Raw genomic sequence first — 23,798 nt, 5'->3', positions numbered from 1 at the left:
TGTCAGTGGTACTGGCCTGTCACATTGGTGCTCACCCAGGAGTGTCCCCAGCCCCTTGTTGTAGCACCTCCAATCCCTCCTGGCTCCCAGCACTGACAGCAGCAATGAGAACTAATTCCTGTCCTGCCCTGGACACCTGGGTTTCTGGTGGCCCTGCCCCAGGACTAAGCGACAGCGTGGAGGGTTGCCAAGTGTCTGCCCCCCAGCCCGCCCCCTCTGTAGCTAGTTTAACCCTCTCCTGACTTATCTCACCCATTGGTCCCCTGCTGCTGAGCCTGTCCAGCCTGACCTGTTCACACGGACACCAGCCTCCCCAGTGCTGAGAGAGGGGCTCCGCTTGCCTGCGCTGGGGAGCTGCTGTTCTGTTCCCACTGCCCCCTCCCCAAACCACTGTCCCTCCTGCCCTCCTCCCCCCATTTACCCCTCTTCCTCCCCCCCATCCTGGGGCTGCCAGATCGCCAGAGACTGTCCTGAGTCCTGCATCTTGACCACCAAGTGTTCTCTCTAGCTGTGTCTGCCCCCAACACGCACATGGGGGAATTCGGGGTCTGGTCCCTCTGAGACCTCATCGGTGCCCTGTCACGGAGTGTGGGGGAACTCAGGGCCCTGCACCCCCGGCTTCCTGCGATTCATCATGACTCTTAGTCAGCCAGTAAAGCAGAAGGTTTATTTAGATGACAGGGACACAGTCCAAGACAGGTCTTGCAGGCACAGACCACAGGATACCCCTCAGTTAGGTCCATCTTGGGGTCCTCTGGCACCCCAGCCCCCTTGGGAGGTCAGAGCCCTCTCTGCTTCCCAGCCACCTCACCAGCCAGCTTCCAAGACTCTCCTTCAGCGACCCCTCCCACAGCCTTTGTTCAGTTTCCCAGGCAAAGGTCTCACCTGGCCTCTAACCCCTTCCTGGGTTCTCATGTTACATGCTCAGGTATTCTCCCTTGGTCAGTGTCCCATCCCCCCATTGCAGACTATCCTAGCCACACTCCCCTGTCAGCATTCACAGACCACATTAAGAACAGTCCCAGTTCGTCACATGCCCCACCCTGCTTATCCCTGTGGAGTGCAGCATGGAGGAGAAGAGGGGTGGGTGGGGAGGGCTGACCCACCCCACTCCTCTCGGGCACCTGGCTTGGGATCTCTGCGTGTCTGTGACCAGCCGCCCTGCATCTCTTCAGATTCTCAGTGGTTCTCTCGTTACTCCATCCCTTTTCACCTCAGTTGTTTTCTCACTTTTTGACTTTAGTTGATTGGTATAAATCAGCAGTGTCCAATAGAAATTCGATGCTAGCCACACTTGTGGTTTTGAATTTTTCTTATTAGCCACATTACAAAAAAGCCACATGCATTAGCCACAATTCAATAGCCTATTAGCCACCTGTGGCTAGTGGCGAACATATTGGACACCACTGATATAAATAGTTAGTTGGACTCTTCTAGCAGAGTTTCTTCTGCTCCTGAAACTGGGCATGTCTCGGTCTCCGGGCTTCAGACCCGGTGCCTCCTGTGGCAAGCCCATGCCTTTGAGCGACCTGCACTCCAGCTGTCTAAAGTGCTTGGATGAGACCTATTGCGGATCGCTGTCAGCTCTTCCACCAGTTCAGTCCACATCTGAAAAAGGACAGGGAGGCCAGGCTGAAGTTGTGACGGGTTTGGTCACAGAGACTCCCCTTGAGACTGTCACTCCATGTCCTGGGATACCACTGAGAACAACCCTCCTACCCGAACAGGTTTCCCTCCACTCCCGTCTTGCTGAGTTAGACACACCAGTCACCTCCAGCACAGACACAGAGGTTGGGCCACAGAAACAGATTCACTTAGCCCAGGGGCTTCTCAGTTAACAGGGACTTTCCCAGCACTCAGTATTCAACCTTTTTCGGAGCCCAAACCCCAAATAAATCCCTTTTACTCTGTATAAAGCTTATACAGGATAAATTCATAAATTGTCCACCCTCTATAACACTGATCGAGAGATATGCACAACTGTTTGCTCCCCCAGGTATTAATCAGTTACTCTGGGTTTATTAATAAACAAAAGTGATTTTATTAAGTATAGAAAATAGGATTTAAGTGATTTCAAGTAATAGACAGAACAAAGTAAGTAACAGAGCAAATTGAAACAAAACACTCAAGTCTAAGCCTAATACATTAAGAAACTGATTACAGGAAATATATCATCCTCAAAGATGTTCCAATAAGTTTACTTCACAGACTGGACTCTTTCCTAGTCTGGGCCCAATCCTTTCCCCTGGTACAGTCTTTGTTAGATCCAGCAGACATCTCATTTGATAAGCAGGGGTTTTCTCATGACTGGCACCCCCTTTTATAACCTTGGCACAAGGTGGGAATCTTTTCTCTTTCTGGGTCCCTGCCTCTCTTGCTAAATGGAAAAGTACCAGATTTAAGATGGATTTCACTACCAGGTGACATGGTCAAGTCTCCATTCCTCCTTGGTTGGCCCCCATGTACACAGGAAGGCTTTCAGGTAAATAAATCATTCACCATCAATTGCCCTAATCAATGGGAGCCATCAAGTTCCCAATGCCCCATTGACGGCCCTCACCTGGTGTGACTACAACAGTGATACAAGTTTCATATTTCCCCAATTCCAGACATAGAAATAATACATGAAAACAAATAGGATGAACACACTCAGTAGATTACAAGCTTTCTAATGACATCATACAAGAGACGTTTTGCATAAAGCATATTCCAGTTACATCATATTCACATTCATAATCATATTTCCATAAAGTATGTGGAGTGCAACGTCACAATCCTTAATCCTGAGTGCCAAAGTGGGTCTCTGACCCATTCTAGACCTGCAACATCTCAAAGACTGAAGTTGTGCATTGTCTCCATCATTCCTTCCCTGGATGTAGGGGACTGGGACGCCACCCTCGATTTGAAAGATGCCTATTTCCACACCTCTACTTTCCGAGGCCACAGAAGGTTTCTCGGGATCGTTGTGAACCAGACTCATTGCCAGTTTACCATCCTCCCGTTCAGCCTGTCAGCAGCCTAATGGGTCTTTATGAAATGCTGGTAATAGTGGCAGCCTTCCTGAGAAGGTGAGGGGTGCATGTGTATCTGTACCTCAGTGACTGGCTGGTCAATGACCAGTCCAATCCCAGGTGAAAGCCAGCATCCACCTCGTCCAAACAACCTTTCGAGCACTGGGCCTGCTGATAAACGAGCAGAAGCCAACACTCCTCCCGGCTCAGAGGATAGTGTTTATCGGAGCGTTGCTCAATTCTACCCAGGCCAGGGCCTTCCTCCCAGGAGCCCACTTCCAGTTAGTGTTGTCACAGGTCAAGGCCCACTCAGGCTGTTGGGTCGCATGGTCGCGTGCCTATACGAGGTGTGGTATGCGAGGTTGCACCTCAGACCCCTACAGGCTTGGCTGGCCTCAGTGTACCGGCCAAACAGCCATCATTTGGACTCGGTGCTCACAGTGCCTGCCCATCTTTGGCACCTCACGACACAAGGTCAGTGGTCCCGGCAGCAACTCTTGCTATGGATAAACGTCAGAGAGCTCAGAGCGGTTGGCCTAGCATGTCAGATGTTGTTACCCACCATAGCAAGCAAGGTGGTGCAAGTTCTTACAGACAATATGGCAGCCATGTTTTACATCAACAGGCAGAGAGCAGCCCGCTCTTCTCCCCACTGTGTCAGGAGGCCATTTGCTTGTGGGAGTTCTTCATAAAGCACTCAATCCACCTCAAAGCTTCTCCCCTTTCGGGAGCCCAGAACAAGCTGGCAACTCAGATCTTCTCACCATGAATGGTCCCTATGCCCCAACATAGCAAGGACCATTTTCCAGTGGTGGGTACTCCCCTCGTAGACCTGTTCATGACCAGACAGAACAGGAAATTTCAGCCGTTCTGCTGTCTGCGTGACTGCAACCCGGGCTCACTCACAGATGTCGTCTTACTCCCTTGGAGAAATCACCTGTTCTGCGCCTTTCCCCTTCCCCCTCTCCCCCCAATTCCTTTTGTGCACAAGATCTTGCTGAAGATCAAGAGCGAAGGTTATTCTCATAGCCTCAACCTGGCCACATCAGCACTAGTTTGGCTTATTTCTAGACCTGTCAGTAGCAACTCCAAGGCCGCTCCCTCCCCTTCTGGACCTGGTCTCGCAAGATCGCGGCCAAATGCTCCATCTGCCTGACGGGTCCATGTTTAAACCTGCAGAACTGGCCTGTTCGGAGCAGGTCTGCTAGGTTTTGCTAGGCAGTAGGAATCCAATTACCAGAGCTACTTACCTTGCCAAGTGGAAGCGTTTCTCCATTTGGTCTACCCTGCAAGGCCTCTCACCGGGGTGCCAGAATCTCCCTATGAGTGTGGGGGGCTACCGGTGCTGAAACTGTGACTCCACCTCTTCCCCTCCCCCCCGCTTCACTTCTTCTCAGGCTCTGCCCACTCCTCCCCTTCCCCTCCCCCAGCTCTCACCTGCTGCTAAAGTGGCAGGGCCATGGCCCCTTGGTCCCCCTGTTCCGGCACCCCTGCCTCCTCACCCACTGAGTCATCTTTCAGATGAAGCAGATACTCCAGAACTGTCTGGGAACAGCCAGGTCTAGCGATTTCATCCGTTAAGGTACACCTAGGAGTGATCTCTGCATTCTACCCCTGCTGGGTGGTCAGTCAGGTTTTTCACATGAAATGTCCATTCCCTTCCTCGAGGGCTTTGAAAGGCTGTACCCACAAATCTGGGAACCCCTCTGTGATAAATGAGTGGGGTAGCACCCCAACCATTCAGTAGCTATGGAATCCTCCTTAGCAGCGGTACCCTAACTGCCTTCCCTGTAAAGAGTTAAGAAGTAAGCTTAAAATGAGTTGGCACCTGACCAGGGGAACCAGTAAGGAAGCTGTACCCTCTCAAAGTGGGGAAAAGTGCTGGGTGTGTGGGTCTTTTGTTCTCTTTGCTGCAGAGGGAGAGGGCAGTACTTATGCCATAAAAAGCTCTGGGCCAGGTATGAAAAATCATCAGGATCATACCTAGAAACTACTCATTTGGAACCACCGATATGGAAGTTGTCAGGGTTCCCTCCCCACTCTAAACTCTAGGGTAAAGACGTGGGGACCCGCATGAAGAGCTCCTAAGCTTTTTCTACCAGCTTAGGTTAAAACCCCCAAGGTACAAAATTCCCTGCACCCTGATAAATGCTTCTCTCACTGCCACCATCAAGTGTTTTAAACAGGAATCCTGGAAAGGAACCACTTGAAGTTCCCCTTCCCCCCAAAATACCCTCTCACGCCCGTACACCCCCTTTCCTGGGAAGCTTGAGAATAATCTCCTAACCAATTGGTTACACAGTGATCTAAAAACCCACTCCCGGGGTTTTAAAACCATAGAAAACAGTCAGGTTCTTAAAAGAAGGATTTTATTAAAACAAAGAAGGTAAAATCATCTCTGTAAAATCAGGATGGTAACTATTTTACAGGGTACTCAATTTCCAAACTCAGAGGGATTCCCCCTCTGGACAAAACCTTAAAGTTACAGAAAAAACAGGAATAACCCCCCCCCCCCCCCCTCTAACACAGGGAAAGCTCACCAAGCAAAACAAACAGAAACCTACTCGCAATGCTGACTAAACTTACTTTAGAAAAGTGAGGTTTGGTGAGAAGATGACTGGTTGAGGAGATTGATTTTCTGCAGGTACTTCTTGTCTCCCAAGATCACTCTGACTCAGACAAAGAGCCACACACAAAGTCTTCCCCAATCCCAAGATTTGAAAGTATCTTGTCCCCTTATTGGTCAGATGCCAGCCAGGTCAGGTGTCAGTCTGGCTACCTGAATTTCTTAACCCTTTACTGGTAAGAGGATTTTATAGCACTGCATCAGACCCTCTCCCCCGTCCCTTTATATTTATGACAGAAGTAGAACAAGAAATATTCAGGTAGACACGATTAGGCTGATCTCTTTTTATGGCTTGTGGATTCCTGTGTGCTAACCCCACGTGCTTTTGTTTTGTTGTAACCTTTAAACTGGATCCCAAGAAAGCTACTCTTGGTGATTAATCCTTGCAGTTGCTCTTTTAAGATCTAGCAATAACCTAAGTTTTCCAAGGGTGTTTTTTCTTTTTTTTTTAAATAAAATTTCCTTTTTGTAAGAACATGACTGGATTTCTGTGTCTTATGAGGTAAAGAGGTTGTGCATATATTAATCAGCTAATACAACCGCTGGGTTCTCCTTTTCTTTTGTTTCCTTTCTTGGCTTTCCCGAAGAAGGGGTGGAAAAGCCGAGGAGCCCCAGAAAAACTTCCCAAGAGAGTTCTTCTGGATTGGCAAAAGGCAGATTTTCACTTGGGTGGTGGCAGCATTACCAGGCTGGAGTGGCCAGTATTAATTTTTCGAGTCCTTGCAGGCTCCCACCTTCTGCACTCGAAATGCCAGAGTGGGGAATCAGCCTTGACAACATCCCCCTGAGAGACTTAAACCTGGTCATGTCAGAGCTCACGGGGCCTCCCTTTGAGCCTCTAGCATTGTGCCCTCTGTTGGACCTTTCCTAGAAGGTCGCCTTTCTGGTAGCAATTACCTCAGTCAGGAGGGGCTCGGAGATTAGAGCTCTTATGTCAAAACCTCCATATACAGTGTTCTTTAACGACAAGGCAGTGGCGTAGCCAGGTTAAGAGCACGGGGAGCGGAGCTAAAAAAAGGCACCGGGAGCAAAAAGTGTCGGGAGAAAAAAAGGCGCTGGGAGCAAAAAAAAATGCTCCACTCCGGCAGCAGCGCAGGAGCAAAAGGCGTCGGAGCACAAAAAAGGCGCAGCTTCTGCTCAGTGGGGGAGCGGCCGCTCCCCCTGCTCCCCCCCAACCCGGCTACGCTACTGCGACAAGGTACAACGTTGCCCCCACCCCGTGTTCCTCCCAAAGGTAATCTTGGAGTTTCATAGTAATCAGGGTATTTTCCTGCCCATTCCCTTCCTCAAGCCGCAGAAGAATAGGGAGGAATGACATCTCCACCCTCTGGATGTTAGGCAGGTGTCCTAAGCTGATCCATAAATCCACACCGCTCTGATAGGATGAAAACCCTACCCCTTTTGGCTCAGAGAATTTCATTGTGGATTACATTGTGCATTTCACATGTGCTACGGGCAGGCAGGTGTCCCACCACCTGCCTTCCTTGCGGCCCATTCTGTGAGAGCACAAGCTTCCTCAGTGGCGTTCATGGCCCAGGCCTGATCCAGGACATTTGCAGAGCAGCGACCTGGGCGTCAATACGTACTTTTTCTTCCAATTACGCCATTACCCACTCAGTGAGAGATGCCACTGGTTTTGGTTGGGCAGTATTGTAATCCATGTGTCCATGAACTCCGAGCCCACCTCTTACGGTATTGTTTGGGAGTCCCCGAACGTGGAAGGGACTTGTGCAAACAGTTGAAGAAGAAAAAATGGTTACTAACCTTTCTGTAGCTGTTGTTACTTTTAATGTTTTCCACAAGTGATTAGTGATTTTTGGGTGTCTGATGTTCAGAGGCCGGGTGCTCCCACTTTCTGATCAGGCCCCTTTAAAGGGTCTCAGTTAGGCACCCAAAATCACTAGTCATTGCTGAAAATCTTGGCATTTACCTCGATGTATCTAATGCAGGGTGAGGGAGGGGTGAAAATATTTGGGACCCTGTGTGAGTTATTTTTGTGCCCCAACATTCTACCCAGTTTGCCAAGCTAGGGGTCTGATCCTTTCCCCACGTTTCAGTCTTCCTCGTGATCCCCACACTGTTCTCTGTTCACCACAGCCTCTCTCCCGCTCCCCTAAATTCTCCTTCCTGTCCCCATCCCCCTTCCCTCCCCCCCAGTCTCCCTCCCTGCCTCCTATCAGCCCAGGGGTGGCTCCATTAACTGAGTCTGCTCTTGGTTGTGTGCGAGATGGGGGCCGTTGTTGTGAAGATTAGCCTGGCTGTAGGAAAATGGTGGCTAGCTGAACTAAGGGCCGTCAGTGGCCTGATCTTCACAGGGAATCACCTTGAGACAGTGGCCATGTGAAAAAGAGGCCAAGCATATGAAGTTGGTTCTTTGCCATTCCTAGACTGAGTTGGGGGCACAGAGAAGATGGGGCAGGGAAACAGAGTGACTCTGGGCATTCTGTGAGGTCATTAAACCAGAGCAGAGGTTAGTGTGGGGGACAGACCTGTACCTCCTCCTCACAGGGGAATGGGGGTACTGTCAATGACGGAGGTGGGGGACCAAGTGATCCTGAGGACCCTGCAAAATTAACAACCAGAGCAGAAGAGAGTTGGGTACAGACACCCTGAACTCCCTCTCTTCTCCAGATTGACCCTGACTACGAGAACTGGGGGGATCCTCAGAGAGCAGAAGAGAGCTGGAGGGGATAGATCCCTGCAATATCCGGAGTACTCCCTTTGGGATTGTGCCACCCTGCTCCTCCTGCAGGGAACATACAAGAACAAGCAGCAGTGAGGTATTCCTTGAAGGTTGTGAGCTCTCTGCAGTGGGGGCTCTTTAGTGTACAAGACCCAACAGATGGAGAGGGTGCCCCCTGTGGGTTTGGGTTCCCCCCTGAAAGGAGCTGGGAGGGTGTAGGACCCAACAGCATAAGTGGGAACCCCATTTCTCAGGGGAGGGAGGGCCCAGTAGCAAGAAGAAGAACCACTGGGCTACCTGCAGTGGGCTCTTGGTGAGATTTTCAGAGAGAGACTGCTTCTGACCCTCAGCTGTGTTTCAGGGTTTCACATCATCCAGACGATATACGGCTGTGATCTCCGGGAAGACAACAGCATTCAGGGGTTTTACCAGGATTCATATGACAGACGAGACTTTCTTACCTTCGATAAGGAGACCATGACTTGGGTAGCAGCAGATATTGGGGCTCAGATCACCAAGAGGAGATGGGAGGCTGAAGTAAATGACAACCAGCAGTGGAAACGCTACGTGGAGGGGAATTGTATTTCCTGGCTAAGGAGTGCTCTAGAGTACGGGAAGGAGACTCTACAGAGGAAAGGTAAGGTGAGGGACAAGCCCCACCTAGGGGGACACTACTGGCTACATCTCCATTCCCCAGCCCCAGTTCCAAACTGGAGCAGGTGGGTAGGGGGATATTCAGCGAACCTTGCACCAGGGATAGGTGGGGAAACAACCCCTTCCCCATCAGTTCTGCTGGAAAAAAAGATAAGAAATTGAAAATGTTAAAAGCAGTTCACTGTAGAGAAGCTGCATCTCCAGAGCCACTTGACCAAATGAGCGCAACTTCACATCACAAATTCTACCTCTTCCTCTGATGTGACACAGCCGTTATCAAGGCAATCTGTACTTGTGCATGTTAGAGCACTCTGCTTAATTATGGAAGTGCCACTTCTATGGACACCAGCTTCATTCACCATGTAATTCTTCCCCATTCACTGTCTGTACCATCATATTTCTTGTGTTGCCCCCAGCCCGTGTTCCATCAATGATGGTAGCTTTGTCCTTGTTGCCAAACTTCTCCTACAGTCATTTATGTGCTTCCTTCCATGCCATTCCCTACATGTGGAATTGCCCTCCCCATACTAACCTGGAAGAAGGGTCCCCTTGTCCTTAAAGTTTTCCCCCTCAAGACCTACCTTTGCTGCAACACTTTCATACTTTACTTTTCGATTCTTTTATCAATAAGACACCAGATAATCACACTCAAATTTATTACCAGCTTTTTAGTTAAAGATTAATCACAAACATAGAAGGGAAGAGGTTAAATGCTTTAACACTCCAACTCAGGAGGACAGTCTGCTTCAAAATGTTAACTCACTATTACCCGTTTATGTACCTTGTCTGTTACCATATACACACATTTCCCAGATTAGTTAGCATCATTACACACCCTGATCTCTCCCTTCCCAAACAGTTTGCACTTGCTGTTCAAGGTTACTTGAAATTTCTACCCAGTTTTTTGCAACAATTATACTAGTTGCTTATTTCCCTCACAAACCTCAGCAGAACATTATCTTGTCCTTTGCCATCTTTACAAATGCCAACAAGAAAAATCCATACACAGCATTGTAATGTGTATTTCAGTGCCAGGGGGCTGGGAAACTGATTTTTCAACATTAGCATAATTCCTTTTGAAATCCATAATACTGGGGTAAATAGATTTGGTAACAACCTACAAGAAATTAGCCAATTCATATTAGCTCGTTTGAGGGGCAATTTAGCACTGTGTGTCACTTTTTGTTTAATGGGCCCTTTCCATCTCTAATTGGTCAGTTTATTCAGTCCAGTTTTTGTTCCCTGGCCAGGGCAAGATTCTCCTCTCTTTCAAATCCAGGGACTGAGAGGAGATGGGTACAAACCTAGTGTGTGATTGACACCTGTATCTGGAGTTTAGTGAAGCCTGTCAAAGTATTTGTGTCTCTGTGGTTTGGAGCAGAGGCCAGGTCAGGGACCTGGATTCAGGATTCACCATTGCTGATACTGTGAATTCGGCACAGAAATCCTCTAACATGATGGTTCTCTCTCATCAGAGGGATTCTGTCTCATGGATTCTCATCCTCTCCCACTGCTCGGGTCTCAGAATTTCATGCTGCAAAGCTCTAGAAAATGCTGCCTGGATTAGAGCTTGAAAACACCTCACTTGAGTTTCTTCTTTTTCCCAGTGTGCCCAACAGCTAGAGTGAGCGACAGGTCATCTCGTGATGGCCTCACCACCCTCTCCTGTAAGGTCAGTGGATTCTACCCCCGGGACATCACCATGACCTGGCTGAAAAATGGGGAGAGCAGACAGCAGGAGACCTACTCTGAAGGCATCCTACCCAATGGGGATGGGACCTACCAGACCTGGGTGACAATGGAGATTGATCCCAAGATCAAAGCCCATTATTCATGTCAAGTGGAGCATGAAAGCCTGTTAGAGCCACTCTCTGTCTCCTGGGGTAAGGAGTTTGTGTGTTTGCCTGTTTTCCTAGTGGGAGAGGGGGAATCCATTAAACTCAACCCCTGAAAAATTCTCATTTGGATTTATAGGCTGAAGCTGGACTTTCTCAGGGTCTGTGAGGCCCTGTCCTCTTTGGCTCTGTCCCCCTGCAGTCAAGTTCTTGTGCTAGAGTTGGGACCCACAGTGCCTGGGGCTCATGTCTTGCTCTCCAGTTTGCTGCCTCTGGGGCTGTTGGATACATCTCAGCAATACAGTGTCTCTGAAGGGAGAAGATTAACAACGAGACATTAAGGCCTGAAGGGACCATTCTAATCATCTGATCTGAGCTCCTGCCTAGTCCAGGGCAGGGGGGAATCACAGTCTGGTCATCTGTGGGCAAACTAGCGCTGATCCTTCAGAAAGAGATTTCCATTCCAGATGTAGTCTCCAAGGGATGGAGAATTTATCACATCCCAGGAGAAGCTCAAATCTGCCCCTTATTTCCAGACAGAGTTGGTCTTGCTTCAGCTTCCAGCCCGTTCTCAACTTCATGCACTCGTGGTCCTGCCATGAGTGCAGGGGACGGGACTAGATAAGCTCTCGAGGTCCCTTCTAGTCCTAGGATTCAGCAGGTTCTCAGAAACACGACTCTATGGGCCCATGTGGCCAGAGGTAGAGATTTAATGTTGGGAGCAGCTTGTTTCTGTGCGCAGTGATGCTGGAAGAGAGGGTCTGGCCTTGGAATGGAGCGAGGAGGCAGATTAGAACCCTGCATCGGGGGAGAGTCTCCTATGCCCCTAGCACAAGGAAGTCGAGAGAGAATTTATTACCCATCTTTTTGCTTGGTTAATTGGGAAGTGGAAAAATGCAGCATTTGGAAGTGCAAACAATTTCTAAAAGGGCAGCCTGCACTGGAAATCTAGTCAACAGGTTTCACATCATAATCCTGCTACTACGTCCCTGCCAATTTTTGTGTCATAAACCACATTTCCTTATTCTCTTAGAAATATTTTTCTTTTTGCTGTATTATTATGTGGATCTTTCAGACAACAGGAGAAGCTGATTAATGAAACTTAAAGTGTATACAGAACTTGGGGTTTAACAGGTTCATATAAACCAAGAACAGTATTAAAATATCTCTATCGTCCCCTCTTCACTTCCTGCCCCCTCAAAAAACACGCATTGTAACTAACTATATTCATGGCAGGGAAATCCAGAGCTTTGAGGTCAGTTTCCAGTTTGTCACCAGAATCACACAATGGGACTGTGTTCCATTAGTCATGAAAGTCAGGGTGGTCAAGGGGGAGTTAGGGGCTGGGAGCCAGGACTCCTGGAAGGGGAGTGGGGGCAGGTGGGTTAGGGGAGGAGGGGCTGGAAGTCAGGATTCCTGGGGTCTATTCCTGGCTCTTTCACTGACTCTGTGTGATCTTCAGCAAGTCTCCCCCTTTCCTGTTTAGGGACGATACTGACATTCATTCTCTCCCATAATTAGGTTTATGAAGATTGATTAATGTTATAAAAGTCTTCTATTTTAAGTGCTAAATATTTATTATGAATTGAAGTGGTAGAGGCTGGGTCTAGTGTCCAGGACTTTCTGTGGTGGGGTATAATGCCTGGTAGGTACATGGTGGCTGCATTGGAAGGGGTGGATGGTTGCAGGATTCAGCCCTTATCTGGGGAGCTGACTGACTGATCCCTGCACTGGGATGAAAGGGGGGTTTTAGTGGGGGATTTTTCCCCATTGCTCATTCTCTCCATTCCATTTCAGAACCAAATAATAGTTTGATTCCCATTGTGGCTGGAGTTATCACTGCAGCTGTCCTGATTGGTGTTATAATCGGAGTATTCTTCTGGAAAAAGCAATGCCCAGGTAAAGTGGCTGGGTTGGGGGCATTTCCTGGACTTGCCGGGCCCTGCACACCTACCTAAGGCCAACAGCAATACAGGAGCCAGTGTCAGTACTGTGTGACTGTCCCACTGCGGGACTGAGCTAATGACCCCGATGGGAGCTGCTGGAGGGCCAGACCCAGAACCTTGGTGCGGGTTACAGTTTATATGAGGCTTGGTTTTCCAGCGAGCCCAGCAGCCAGTGGACTGAGATCTTTGGAAACTGTGTCGTGTCTTTCTCTCCTGCCGATCGTGAGCGCCTGGGACCTTGAGTCCATTACTGGCGCCAGGGGCCCTGTTTCTGAGCTGTGGGCACAGATCGGAGTCGGTTCCTATCTCGGGAGCTGCATTCACTGAAATTTGCCTTCTCTCTGCAGGGAGGACGGGAGACGGCTACGCTGTAGCTCAGGGTAAGTGACAAGAGACCCATCGCCTCTTTTCAAGTGACCATCTCTGAACAGCCATCAGTATTTGCTTGTGGATTTTAGCCTGGAGCCACTGACAGGAGATCCTCGCTCCCACTCATAGACCTTGTCTACAATGAGGCTTTTCGGGAAATCTCCAACTATTGCTCTAGTACCATAGAATCCTAGAACTGGAAGGGACCTCGAGAGGACATCTAGTCCAGTCCCCTGCACTCAAGGCAGGACTAGATATTATCTAGACCAGGGATCTCAAACTCAAATGGCCACGAGGGCCACATGAGGACTAATGCATTGGCTCGAGGGCCACATCACTGACACCCCTCCCCTGTTGCCCCCAGCCCTGCCCCAACTCTGCCCCTTCTATTAGGCCCCGCCCCTTCCCTGCCTTTCCCACCCCTTCCCTGCCCCCATTCCAACCCCTTTCCTTGAATTCCCCACCCTAACTCCACCCCCTCCCTGCTCCCAGGGGGTGCAGGAGGGGTGCGGGGTGTGGCCAGGGCTCAGGGCAGGGAGTTGGGGTGCAGGATGGGTGCAGGGTGCGGCAGGGGGCTCAGGGAAGGGAGTTGGGGTGCAGGAGGGTTGGGGTGTGGGCTCCGGCCCAGCGCCACTTACCTAGAGCAGCTCCGGGGCCAGGACAGGCTCCCTGCCTGCCTGCCCTGGCCCAGCGCCACTCCGGGAAGCAGCCGGAACCACATGCCTGCGGCCCCTGGGGAAGGGGCCACAGGGCTCCGTGCACTGGCCTTGCTGCTCCTCCAGATACCTGCCCCGAAGCTCCCATTGGCCACGGTTCCCCGTTCCCGGCCAATGGGCGCTGCGGAGGGGCGGTGCCTGGAAGGGAGGGCAATGCACAGAGCCCTCTGCCCCCACCCCCACTCCCCGCCGCCACAGGGACGTGGTGCCGGCCGCTTCAGGGAGCGGCGCAGGGCTTGCGGCGCCACGGGGGCTATAGTTTGCCCACCCCCAGCCTGGAGGGGGTGGGGAGTGGGCCACGGGGAGCTTTGCAGGCTGCAGGAACTAACCCCACAGGCCGCATGTTTTAAGACCTCTGATATAGACCATCCCTGACGAACCTGTTCTTAAAACCTCCAATGAGAGAGATTCCACAACCTCTCTAGGCAATTTATTCCAGTGCTTAACCATCCTGACAAGATTTTTTTCCCTAATGTCCAACCTAAACCTCCCTTGTTGCAATTTAAGCCCATTGCTTCTTGTCCTGTCCTCAGAAGTTGATGAATACAATTTTTCCCCTCCTCCTTGTAACAACCTTTTATGTACTTGCAAACTGTTATCATGTCCCCTCTCTGTCTTCTCTTCTGTGACTAAACAAACCCAATTCTTTCGATCTTTCCTCATAGGTCATGTTTTCTAGATCTTGAATCATTCGTATTGCTCTCCCGTGGATTTTCTCCAATGTGTCCACATCCTTCCTGGGCACAATGCTCCAGTTCAGGCCTAATCAGCACAGAGTAGAGAGGAAGAATTACTCCTTGTGTCTTGCTTACAACACTCGGGCTAATCATCCCAGAATGATGTTGCCTTTTTTTGCAACCGTGTTACACGGTTGACTCATATTTAGCTTGTGATCCACTATGACCCCAGATTCCTTTCTGTGGTACTTCTTCCTAGGCGTCATTTCCCAATTTTTATGTGTGCAATTGATGGTTTCTTCCTAAGTGGGGTAATTTACATTTGTCCATATTGAATTTCATCCTATTTACTTCAGACTGTTTATCCAGTTTGTTCAGATCATTTTGAATTTTAATCCTGTCCTCCAAAGCATTTGCAACCCCTTCCTGCTTAGTATCGCCACAATCTTAATAAGTGTACTCTCTATGCCATTATCTAAACCCTTGATGAAGCCATTGAACAGAACCAGACCCAGAACTGATCCCTGAGGGTATGTCTACACTACGAGAGTAGTTTGATTTTACTTAAAGCGAATTTGTGGAACCGATATTACAAAGTCAAAGCCACACTAAGGACAGTAATTCGACTTTGTGAGTCCACACTAACAGGGCAAGCGTCGACATTGGAAGCGGTGCACTGTGGGCAGCTATCCCGCAGTTCCTGTAGTCCCCGCTGCCCATTGGAATTCTGGGTCGAGCCCCCAATGCCTGCTGGGGCAAAAAATGTGTCAAGGGTGGTTTTGAGTAACTGTCGTCATTCAACCCTCACTCCCGCCCTCCCTCCCTGAAAGCGCCGGCGGGCGATCAGTTCGCGCACTTTTCTGGTGATTGATAGCGCGGACGCCACAGTACTGCGAGCATGGAGCCCGCTGCGATCATCGCTACAGTTATGGCCGTTGTCAACACCTCGCACCTTATCATCCACCTTTTTCAAAGGCAGATGCTGAGAAATCGGGCGAGGAGGCTACGGCAGCGCAGTGAGGACATTAAGTCTGAGAGGGGCACAGACCTCTCGCAAAGCATGGGACCCCGCGCCGTGGACATCATGGTGGCAATGGGTCATGTTGATGGTGTGGAACGGCGATTCTGGGCCCGGGAAACAAGCACAGACTGGTGGGACCGCATAGTGCTGCAGGTCTGGGATGAATCACAGTGGCTGCGAAACTTTTGGATGCGTAAGGGAACTTTCCTGGAACTTTGTGAGTTGCTGTCCCCTGCCCTGAAGCGTAAGGACACACGGATGCGAGCAGCCCTGACTGTCCAGAAGTGAGTGGCCATAGCCCTCTGGAAGCTTGCAACGCCAGACAGCTACCGGTCAGTCGCGAATCAATTTGGAGTGGGTAAATCTACCGTGGGGGTTGCTGTGATGCAAGTAGCCAACGCAATCGTTGAGCTACTGCTTTCAAAGGTAGTGACCCTGGGAAACGTTCAGGTCATCATTGATGGCTTCGCTGCGATGGGATTCCCAAACTGCGGTGGGGCTATAGATGGAACTCACATCCCTATCCTGGGACCGGCCCACCAGGCCAGCCAGTACATTAACCGAAAGGGCTACTTTTCAATGGTGCTGCAAGCACTGGTGGACCATAGGGGACGTTTTACCAACATCAATGTCGGATGGCCGGGCAAGGTTCATGATGCTCGCGTTTTCAAGAACTCTGGTCTGTTTAGATGGCTGCAGGAAGGTATTTACTTCCCTGACCACAAAATAACTGTTGGGGATGTGGAGATGCCTATAGTGACCCTCGGGGACCCAGCCTACCCGCTAATGCCCTGGCTCATGAAGCCCTATACAGGTGCCCTGGACAGTGAAAGAGAACTCTTCAACTACCGGCTGAGCAAGTGCAGAATGGTGGTGGAGTGTGCTTTTGGACGTCTCAAGGGGAGATGGAGAAGCGTACTGACTCGCTCTGATCTCAGCGAAACCAGTATCTCCATTGTTATTGCAGCTTGCTGTGTGCTCCACAATCTCTGTGAGAGCAAGGGGGAGACGTTTATGGCGGGGTGGGAGGTTGAGGCAAATCGCCTGGCTGCTGATTATGCCCAGCCAGACAGCCGGGCGATTAGAAGAGCCCAGCGGGACGCGCTGTGCATCCGGGAAGCTTTGAAAGCTAGGTTCCACAGTGAGCAGGGTAACCTGTGACTATTAAGTTTGTTTAAACAGAAGCTGCACCTGCCCCCGTTTCTTTACCCACTTAATGTTGACTATCCTCTCCAGTTACATACCTTGTTCACCCCGTCTCGCCCCTTCCAACACACCTTTAAAAATAAAATAAATTAAACTTTGTTCATTAACACTGTTTTCTTTATTAAGGATTTCGTGGTAAAGTGTTGAAACTGGGACGCAGATTGGTGGGGAGTGGGTGTAGTGATGGAAAGGACGCTTCTAAACTCGAGGAATGACAGGCTCCTGCTCCTAGAGCGGTCCGCAGTGGTGGACTGGTTGTTTCAACGGAGCCTGCCACCCCTCCTTTTCGGGACTCTGTGTGTGGGGGCTATCTGACTTTGTGGCGGGGGGGGGAGGGGGAGTTACCGCTAAGGACCGCTGCATAAGATCTGTAACCACCCTCCCCCGCCACACACTCACATAGCCCCCCCCCACACAGAACATGAAAACCACCTCCCAGCCTGACCAGGGTGCCTAGTGACTGCAATGTGTGTGTGACCTTCCGCTGAACCTGCCCCCGTGTCTGTACCCTGGTAAAGGTGACTGTCCTCTCCAATTACCAACTCCCTTCCCTCCCTTCAAACACACTCTCCTCTAAAAAGCAACAGAGGGTCCTGTGGCACCTTTAAGACTAACAGAAGTATTGGGAGCATAAGCTTTCGTGGGTAAGAACCTCACTTCTTCAGATGCAAGTAATGGAAATCTCCAGAGGCAGGTATAAATCAGTATGGAGATAACGAGGTTAGTTCCATCAGGGAGGGTGAGGTGCTCTGCTAGCAGTTGAGGTGTGAACACCAAGGGAGGAGAAACTGCTTTTGTAGTTGGATAGCCATTCACAGTCTTTGTTTCATCCTGATCTGATGGTGTCAAATTTGCAAATGAACTGGAGCTCAGCAGTTTCTCTTTGGAGTCTGGTCCTGAAGACTCCAAGTCTTATCTTGGAGTTATCTCCATACTGACTTAAAGGTGCCACAGGACCCTCTGTTGCTTTTTACAGATTCAGACTAACACGGCTACCCCTCTGATACTCTCCTCTAAAAGAACATGATGGAAACAGTAATTAACAGAAACGTATTTTTTATTAAGAACTACACAGTTAGGGGATGAAACTGGGACGGGGCTTGGGTGAGGTGCTTGGAGCGAAGGAAAGGACTTATAAAATCTTTGGGAATGAGAGCTTTCTGTTACTTGAGCAGTCTGCAGGGGTGGAGTGACTGTTTTCACGGCCCCTGCCGCCCCTCCTTCTTGGGACTTTGGGTGAGGGGGGGATGGGACTTTGTGGCGGGGGAGGGCGGTTAGAGAGAGAATGCAGCGGGGCTCTGTCCTCTTGTCCTGCAGAACATCTACAAGGTGCCGGAGCGTTTGCTCCCTCATTAGTCCAAGCAGCGTTTGAGTTGCCTGCTGGTCTTCCTGCCGCCACCTGTCCTCCCATTCGCTGTGTGATCGCTGGTATTGCAACATGTTCTCCCTCCATTGGGTCTGCTGTGCCGCCTCGGCTTGGGAGCAGCCCATAAGTTCTGAGAACATCTCGTCCCGTGTCCTTCTCTTTCGTCGCCTGATCTGCGCCAGCCTCTGGGAGGGGGATGCTGGGGTAGGTCGGGAGACACTCGCAGCTGTGGGATGGGAAAAAGGGAGTGAATTCATCAGAAAGATACAATTTTGCGAACAATGAATATAGTCTTTCTCTGTGAGCAAGACCATGCACAGCACCTATCACATGCGCACTCAGTACAAGGTCGAATTTTCGGCCTTCCCATTGAGTGCCTGGGGTCTTGCTGTACAGATCACACAAGCGGGGCCGGACAACGGAATTCGGCTAGCAGGTGGACATGGTAAGCCGTAGACTTTTGGCTGCTTAAAGCTTAATTTATAGCAGTGCCCTCCTTTCACGTTCCAAGCAATGCTCCTAGCATTGGCCAGTTCCTGCTGCCGGCAATCCGGCCAGCATGAACTCTGCCCCTGTCCCAACCCCCTCGCGGCTGTCCCTGGGAAAGATCCCTCCATGCTGCCCCTGTCACGCCTCCACCGCATGGCTGTAAACCGCCGGTTACAGTTATGTAAAGGAACAGACAATCAGTCCCAATACTAACATTCCCCTAATTCAAAGCAGGTCACCATGAGTGATATCACTCTGATGACGATTTCGGAGACAGAGAAAGACCGCATGCTGCGTGAATGCCAGCAAGCACCAGGGCCGTATGCCACCATGCTTTGCGAGGCAATGATCCCGGAGTACTTGCTGCTAGCCTGGCGCGGAAAAGTTTCCTACCATGGAGGACGCAATAAGGCCGCTCTCCCCAGGAACCTGATGCAAAGGCTTTCACAATACCTCCAGGAGACCTTCGTGAAGATGTCCCAGGAGGATTTCTGCTCTATCCCCGGACATATTGACAGAATTTTCCAGTAGCTGCACTGGCAAGGACTAGAAACTAAAGCGCCTAGGGCAAACTAATCATGAAAAACCCATTGTTAAGATACCATTCCTATTCTGTTCAAAATAAATGTTTAAAACACTTACCTACTGATGTTTCCCCTGATTCACGGTCTGGGTTACCACCTTGGGAGGGTTGGTAGGGGATCTCCGTGAGGGTGATTTCCCCTGGCTGTTGGGGAAATCAGCATTGAAAGCGCTGTCGACTGCCTCGTCCTCCACATCTCCTTCCTCATCTTCCCCGTCCGCGAACATCTCCGAGGAAGCGGCCGTCGACAATACCCCATCGTCAGAGTCCACGGACAGTGGTGTGGTAGTGGTGGCGGCCACACCTAGAATGGAATGCAGTGCCTCGTAGAAACGGCATGTGTGGGGCTGGGATCCAGAGTGTCCATTTGACTCTTTGGTCTTCTGGTACCCTTGTCTCAGCTCCTTAATTTTCACGCGGCACTGTGTTGCATCCCGGCTATATCCTCTCTCCGTCATGGCTTTGGAGATCTTCTCGTAGATCTTGGCATTCCGTTTTTTTTGATCGCAGCTCCGAAAGCATGGACTCATCGCCCCACACAGCGATCAGATCCAAGACTTCCCGATCAGTCCATGCTGGGGCCTTCTTTCTATTCTGCGATTGCATGGTCACCTCTGCTGGAGAGCTCTGCATCGTTGCCAGTGCTGCTGAGCTCGCCACGATGTCCAAACAGGAAATGAGATTCAAACTGGCCAGACAGGAAAAGGAATTCAGATTTTCCTGGGGCTTTTCCTGTGTGGCTGGTCAGAGCATCCGAGCTCGGACTGCTGTCCAGAGCGTCAACAGAGTGGTGCACTGTGGGATAGCTCCCAGAGCTATTAGCGTCGAATTACATACACACCTACCCTAATTGGACATGGCCATGTCGAATTTAGCGCTACTCCCCTCGTCGGAGAGGAGTACAGAAATCGATTTAAAGAGACCTCTATGTCGAAATAAATAGCTTTGTTGTGTGGACGGGTGCAGGGTTAATTCGAGTTAACGCTGCTAAATACAACATAACCTCCTAGTGTAGACCAGGCCTGAGGGACCCCACTTGTCATGCCCTTCCAACATGACTGTGAACTATTGATAACTATTCTCTGGGAACAGTTTTCCAACCAGTTCTGCACCCACTTTATAGTAGCACCATCTAGGCTATATTTCCCTAGTTTGTTAATGAGAAGGTCCTATGAGACATTATCAAAAGCCTTACTAAAATCAAGTTATACCACATCTACCATTTCCTCCCATACACAAGGCTTGTTACCCTATCAAAGAAAGCTATCAGGTTGGTTTTACACAATTTGTTCTTGACAAATCCAGGCTGACTGTTACTGTCACCTTATTATCTTCTAGGTGTTTGCAAATTGATTGCTTCATTATTTGCCCCATTATCTTTTTGGGTACTGAAGTTAAACTGACTGGTCTGTAATTCTTCAGGTTGTGCCTAATCCCCTTTTTATAGATTGGCACTATGTTTCCCCTCTTCCAGTCCTCTCTGCCATCTTCCATGACTTTTCAAAGATATTGGTTCAGATATCTGCTCTGTCAGTTCCTTGAGTATTCTAGGATGCCTTTCATCAGGCCTTGGTGACTTGAAGATATCTAACTTGTCTAAATCATTTTAAACTTGTTCTTTCCCTACATTAGCCTCAGATTCTACCTCAATTTCACTGGTGTTCACTATGCTCGACGTCCAATCACTATAAAACCTTATGGTGAAAATTGAAACAAAAAAGTCATTTAGCTCTTTCCCCATTTTCACATAGAGTCATAGAATCTCAGGGTTGGAAGGGACCTCAGGAGGTCATCTAGTCCAACCCCCTGCTCAAAGCAGGACCAACCCCAACTAAATCATCCCAGCCAGGGCTTTGTGAAGCCTGACCTTAAAAACCTCTAAGGAAGGAGATTCCACCACCTCCCTAGGTAACCCATTCCAGTTCTTCACCACCCTCCTAGTGAAAAAGTTGTTCCTAATATCCAACCTAAACCTCCCCCTCTGCAACTTGAGACCATTACTCCTTGTTCTGTCATCTTCTACCACTGAGAACCGTGTAGATCCATCCTCTTTGGAACCCCCTTTCAGGTAGTTGAAAGCAGCTATCAAATCCCCCCTCATTCTTCTCTTCTGCAGGCTAAACAATCCCAGTTCCCTCAGCCTCTCCTCATAAGTCATGTGCTCCAGCCCCCTAATCATTTTTGTTGCCCTCCGCTGGACTCTTTCCAATTTATCTACATCCTTCTTGTAGTGTGGGGCCCAAAACTGGACACAGTACTCTAAATGTGGCCTCACCAGTGCCGAATAGAAGGGAATGATCACGTCCCTCGGTCTGCGGGAAATGCCCCTACTGATACAACCCAAGATGCCATTAGCCTTCTTGGAAACAAGGGCACACTGTTGACTCATATTGCACACTGTTGACTCATATTCGGCTTTTCGTCCACTGTAACCCCTAGGTCCTTTTCTGCAGAACTGCTGCCCAGCCATTCGGTCCCTAGTCTGTAGCAGTGCATGGGATTCTTCCTTCCTAAGTGCAGGACTCTGCACTTGTCCTTGTTGAACCTCATCATATTTCTTTTGGCCCAATCCTCTAATTTGTCTAGGTCCCTCTGTATCCTATCCCTACCCTCCAGCGTATCAACCTCTCCTCCCATGTTCTGTTATTGTCTTTCTTTCCTCATTGACTAATGGGCCTACCCTATCCTTGGTCTTCCTCTTGCTGCTAATGTATTTGTAGAATGTTTTGTTGTTACCCTTTATGTCTCTAGCTAGTTTGATCTCGTTTTGTACCTTGACCTTTCTGATTTTGCCCCTACATACTTGCATTATTTGTTTACAGTTATCCTTTGTAATTTGACCTAGTTTCCACTTTGTGTAGGACTCTCTTTTGATTTTTAGATCATTGAAGATCTCCTGGTTTAAGCCAGTGTGGTCTCTTGCCATCCTTCATTGCTTTCCTGTGCAGTGGGATAGTTTGCATCTGTGTGCTTGATAATGTCTCTTTGAGAACTTTCCAACTCTTCTGAACTGTTTTTCCCCTTAGACTTGCTTCCCATGGGATCTTACCTAGCAACTCCCTGAGTTTGCTAAAGTCTGTCTTCTTGAAATCCATTATTTTATTGTGTTGTTTTCCCTCCTACCATTCTTTAGAATCATGAATTCTGTCATTTCATGATCACTTTCACCCAAGCTGCCTTCCACTTTCAAATTCTCAACCAGTTCCTCCCTATTTGTCAAAGTTAAATCTAGAACAGCCTCTCCCCTAGTAGCTTTCTCCACCTTCTGAAAGAAAAAATGTCTCCAATACATTCCAAGAACTTGTTGGATAATCTGCCCTGCTTTGTTATTTTCCCAGCAGAGGTCGTCTTCAGTAGTGTAGAGTGGCTGTAGACACATGTTCTGTAACCTTGCTCAGAGGAAGTCTAGATGATGCAGTGGTTAAAAACACCTGAACCCCATCTCCTCAATTGCTCCACCTTTGCTATCACTGGTGGAATTGCATTGCTTGCGGGGATGGGTCCCAATTTTTCTAGTGCAGAGAAGGCGATGGTCAGGAATGTATACGGTGGTGTTGGGCAGAATTATTATCCCCCTAGAGCTGTGCTGTGTGTGGCTGAGTGTGACCCTGAAGGTGTCTGACCTGCTTTTAATGTTACACTTCTTTTGACTTACCTGAAAGTTGGTTTGGTGCTTGTGAAGTCTGGGCCTGATCCAAAGCCTGTTGAAGCCAATGGGCGTCTTTCCATTGACGTCAGGTCAGCACCAAGCTGTCACCTCGAGGACCACGAGTTCAAATCCCCTCCTCAGTTGTCTCCTGCAATTAGCTTTAGGAACTAAAACTATGGGAAATATTTACATAAATGATGGACTGTCTCAGAGGCCATCTAATGCCTGGCACCAAGAGTCAGTATAAAATGCGTAGATCTGCCGGGCCCTGCTAGGGTGTAGCCGTCCAGCTCTCTCTTTACCCTCTCAGGGGTGTCTCCAGCGGGTACCTGAGGGGGGTTGAGAAGTGCCAACACAACCTCCTCTGAGCATCCCCCTTCCTCCTACAGTTGGCCCTGAGTCGTGCCTCCTTCGCTCCTCCTCGTTACTCCAGAACAACGGAAATTCACATGCAAGAACTTTGCTAACGTGGAGTTAAGGTTGCAGGTGCTCAACCCTGCCCTGGGCTCCCTGTGTCCTTTCAGAATGAGAGTGTTGAATTCCCAGAAGTCAAAGGTTGGCAAACCAGGATATGCCGAGGTAGAATGATGCTTCCCACGCAACTCGAACTCTGCCCCAGTGGGTCTGGGAATAGGAACAGGAAGTAGAACAGCACCAGGCCAAACCAAACTCACCCTTGTCTGTGTGCCCAGCACCAACCCAAATCAGCATTCCTCTTCATACCATCCACACTGTTCTGTGCAGCGCCATTGATTAAGGCGGGAATTGCTGTCGATTGGCAGGGTGTGAGGGTGAAGTCTGTGGTCTGCTTGAGGGACCCATTTGGGCACAGACCGAAGGGGGCAGAGTTGAGGTTGTTTGGCCTGAGTATCCATAGCCCAGCATTTCTTAGTTTGCTAGCCTTTGACTGTTGAGTGTTCAGTGCTTCCATTCTGAAGAGACAGGAAAAGCACAAGTCAGTGCTGAC

At 49.5% G+C, this 23,798-nt stretch overlaps 1 protein-coding gene and 1 long non-coding RNA gene across 2 annotated transcripts in view; one reads left to right on the top strand and one right to left on the bottom strand.

Moving 5' to 3' along the window:
* LOC135978240 (class I histocompatibility antigen, F10 alpha chain-like) overlaps positions 1 to 23,798 on the top strand; it is a 31,508-nt gene that overhangs the window by 5,581 nt on the left and 2,129 nt on the right. The window contains exons 4-7 of the mRNA XM_065579244.1: positions 8,682 to 8,957; positions 10,582 to 10,857; positions 12,607 to 12,708; positions 13,103 to 13,135. Of these exons, the coding sequence (XP_065435316.1) occupies positions 8,682 to 8,957; positions 10,582 to 10,857; positions 12,607 to 12,708; positions 13,103 to 13,135 (687 nt within the window). The remainder of the gene's footprint in view (positions 1 to 8,681; positions 8,958 to 10,581; positions 10,858 to 12,606; positions 12,709 to 13,102; positions 13,136 to 23,798) is intronic.
* On the bottom strand, positions 2,706 to 5,868 carry LOC135978241 (uncharacterized). The gene is made up of 2 exons (XR_010595677.1): positions 5,598 to 5,868; positions 2,706 to 3,843 (listed from the first exon to the last, which is right to left on the bottom strand). It is a non-coding gene; the product is annotated as an uncharacterized LOC135978241 (long non-coding RNA).

The sequence above is a fragment of the Chrysemys picta genome, unplaced genomic scaffold, assembly GCF_011386835.1.
Source record: "Chrysemys picta bellii isolate R12L10 unplaced genomic scaffold, ASM1138683v2 scaf178, whole genome shotgun sequence".
Lineage (NCBI taxonomy): Eukaryota > Metazoa > Chordata > Testudines > Emydidae > Chrysemys > Chrysemys picta.
The sequence above is the reverse complement of the archived record's forward strand: the minus strand, read 5'-3'. Positions and strand labels throughout refer to the sequence as shown.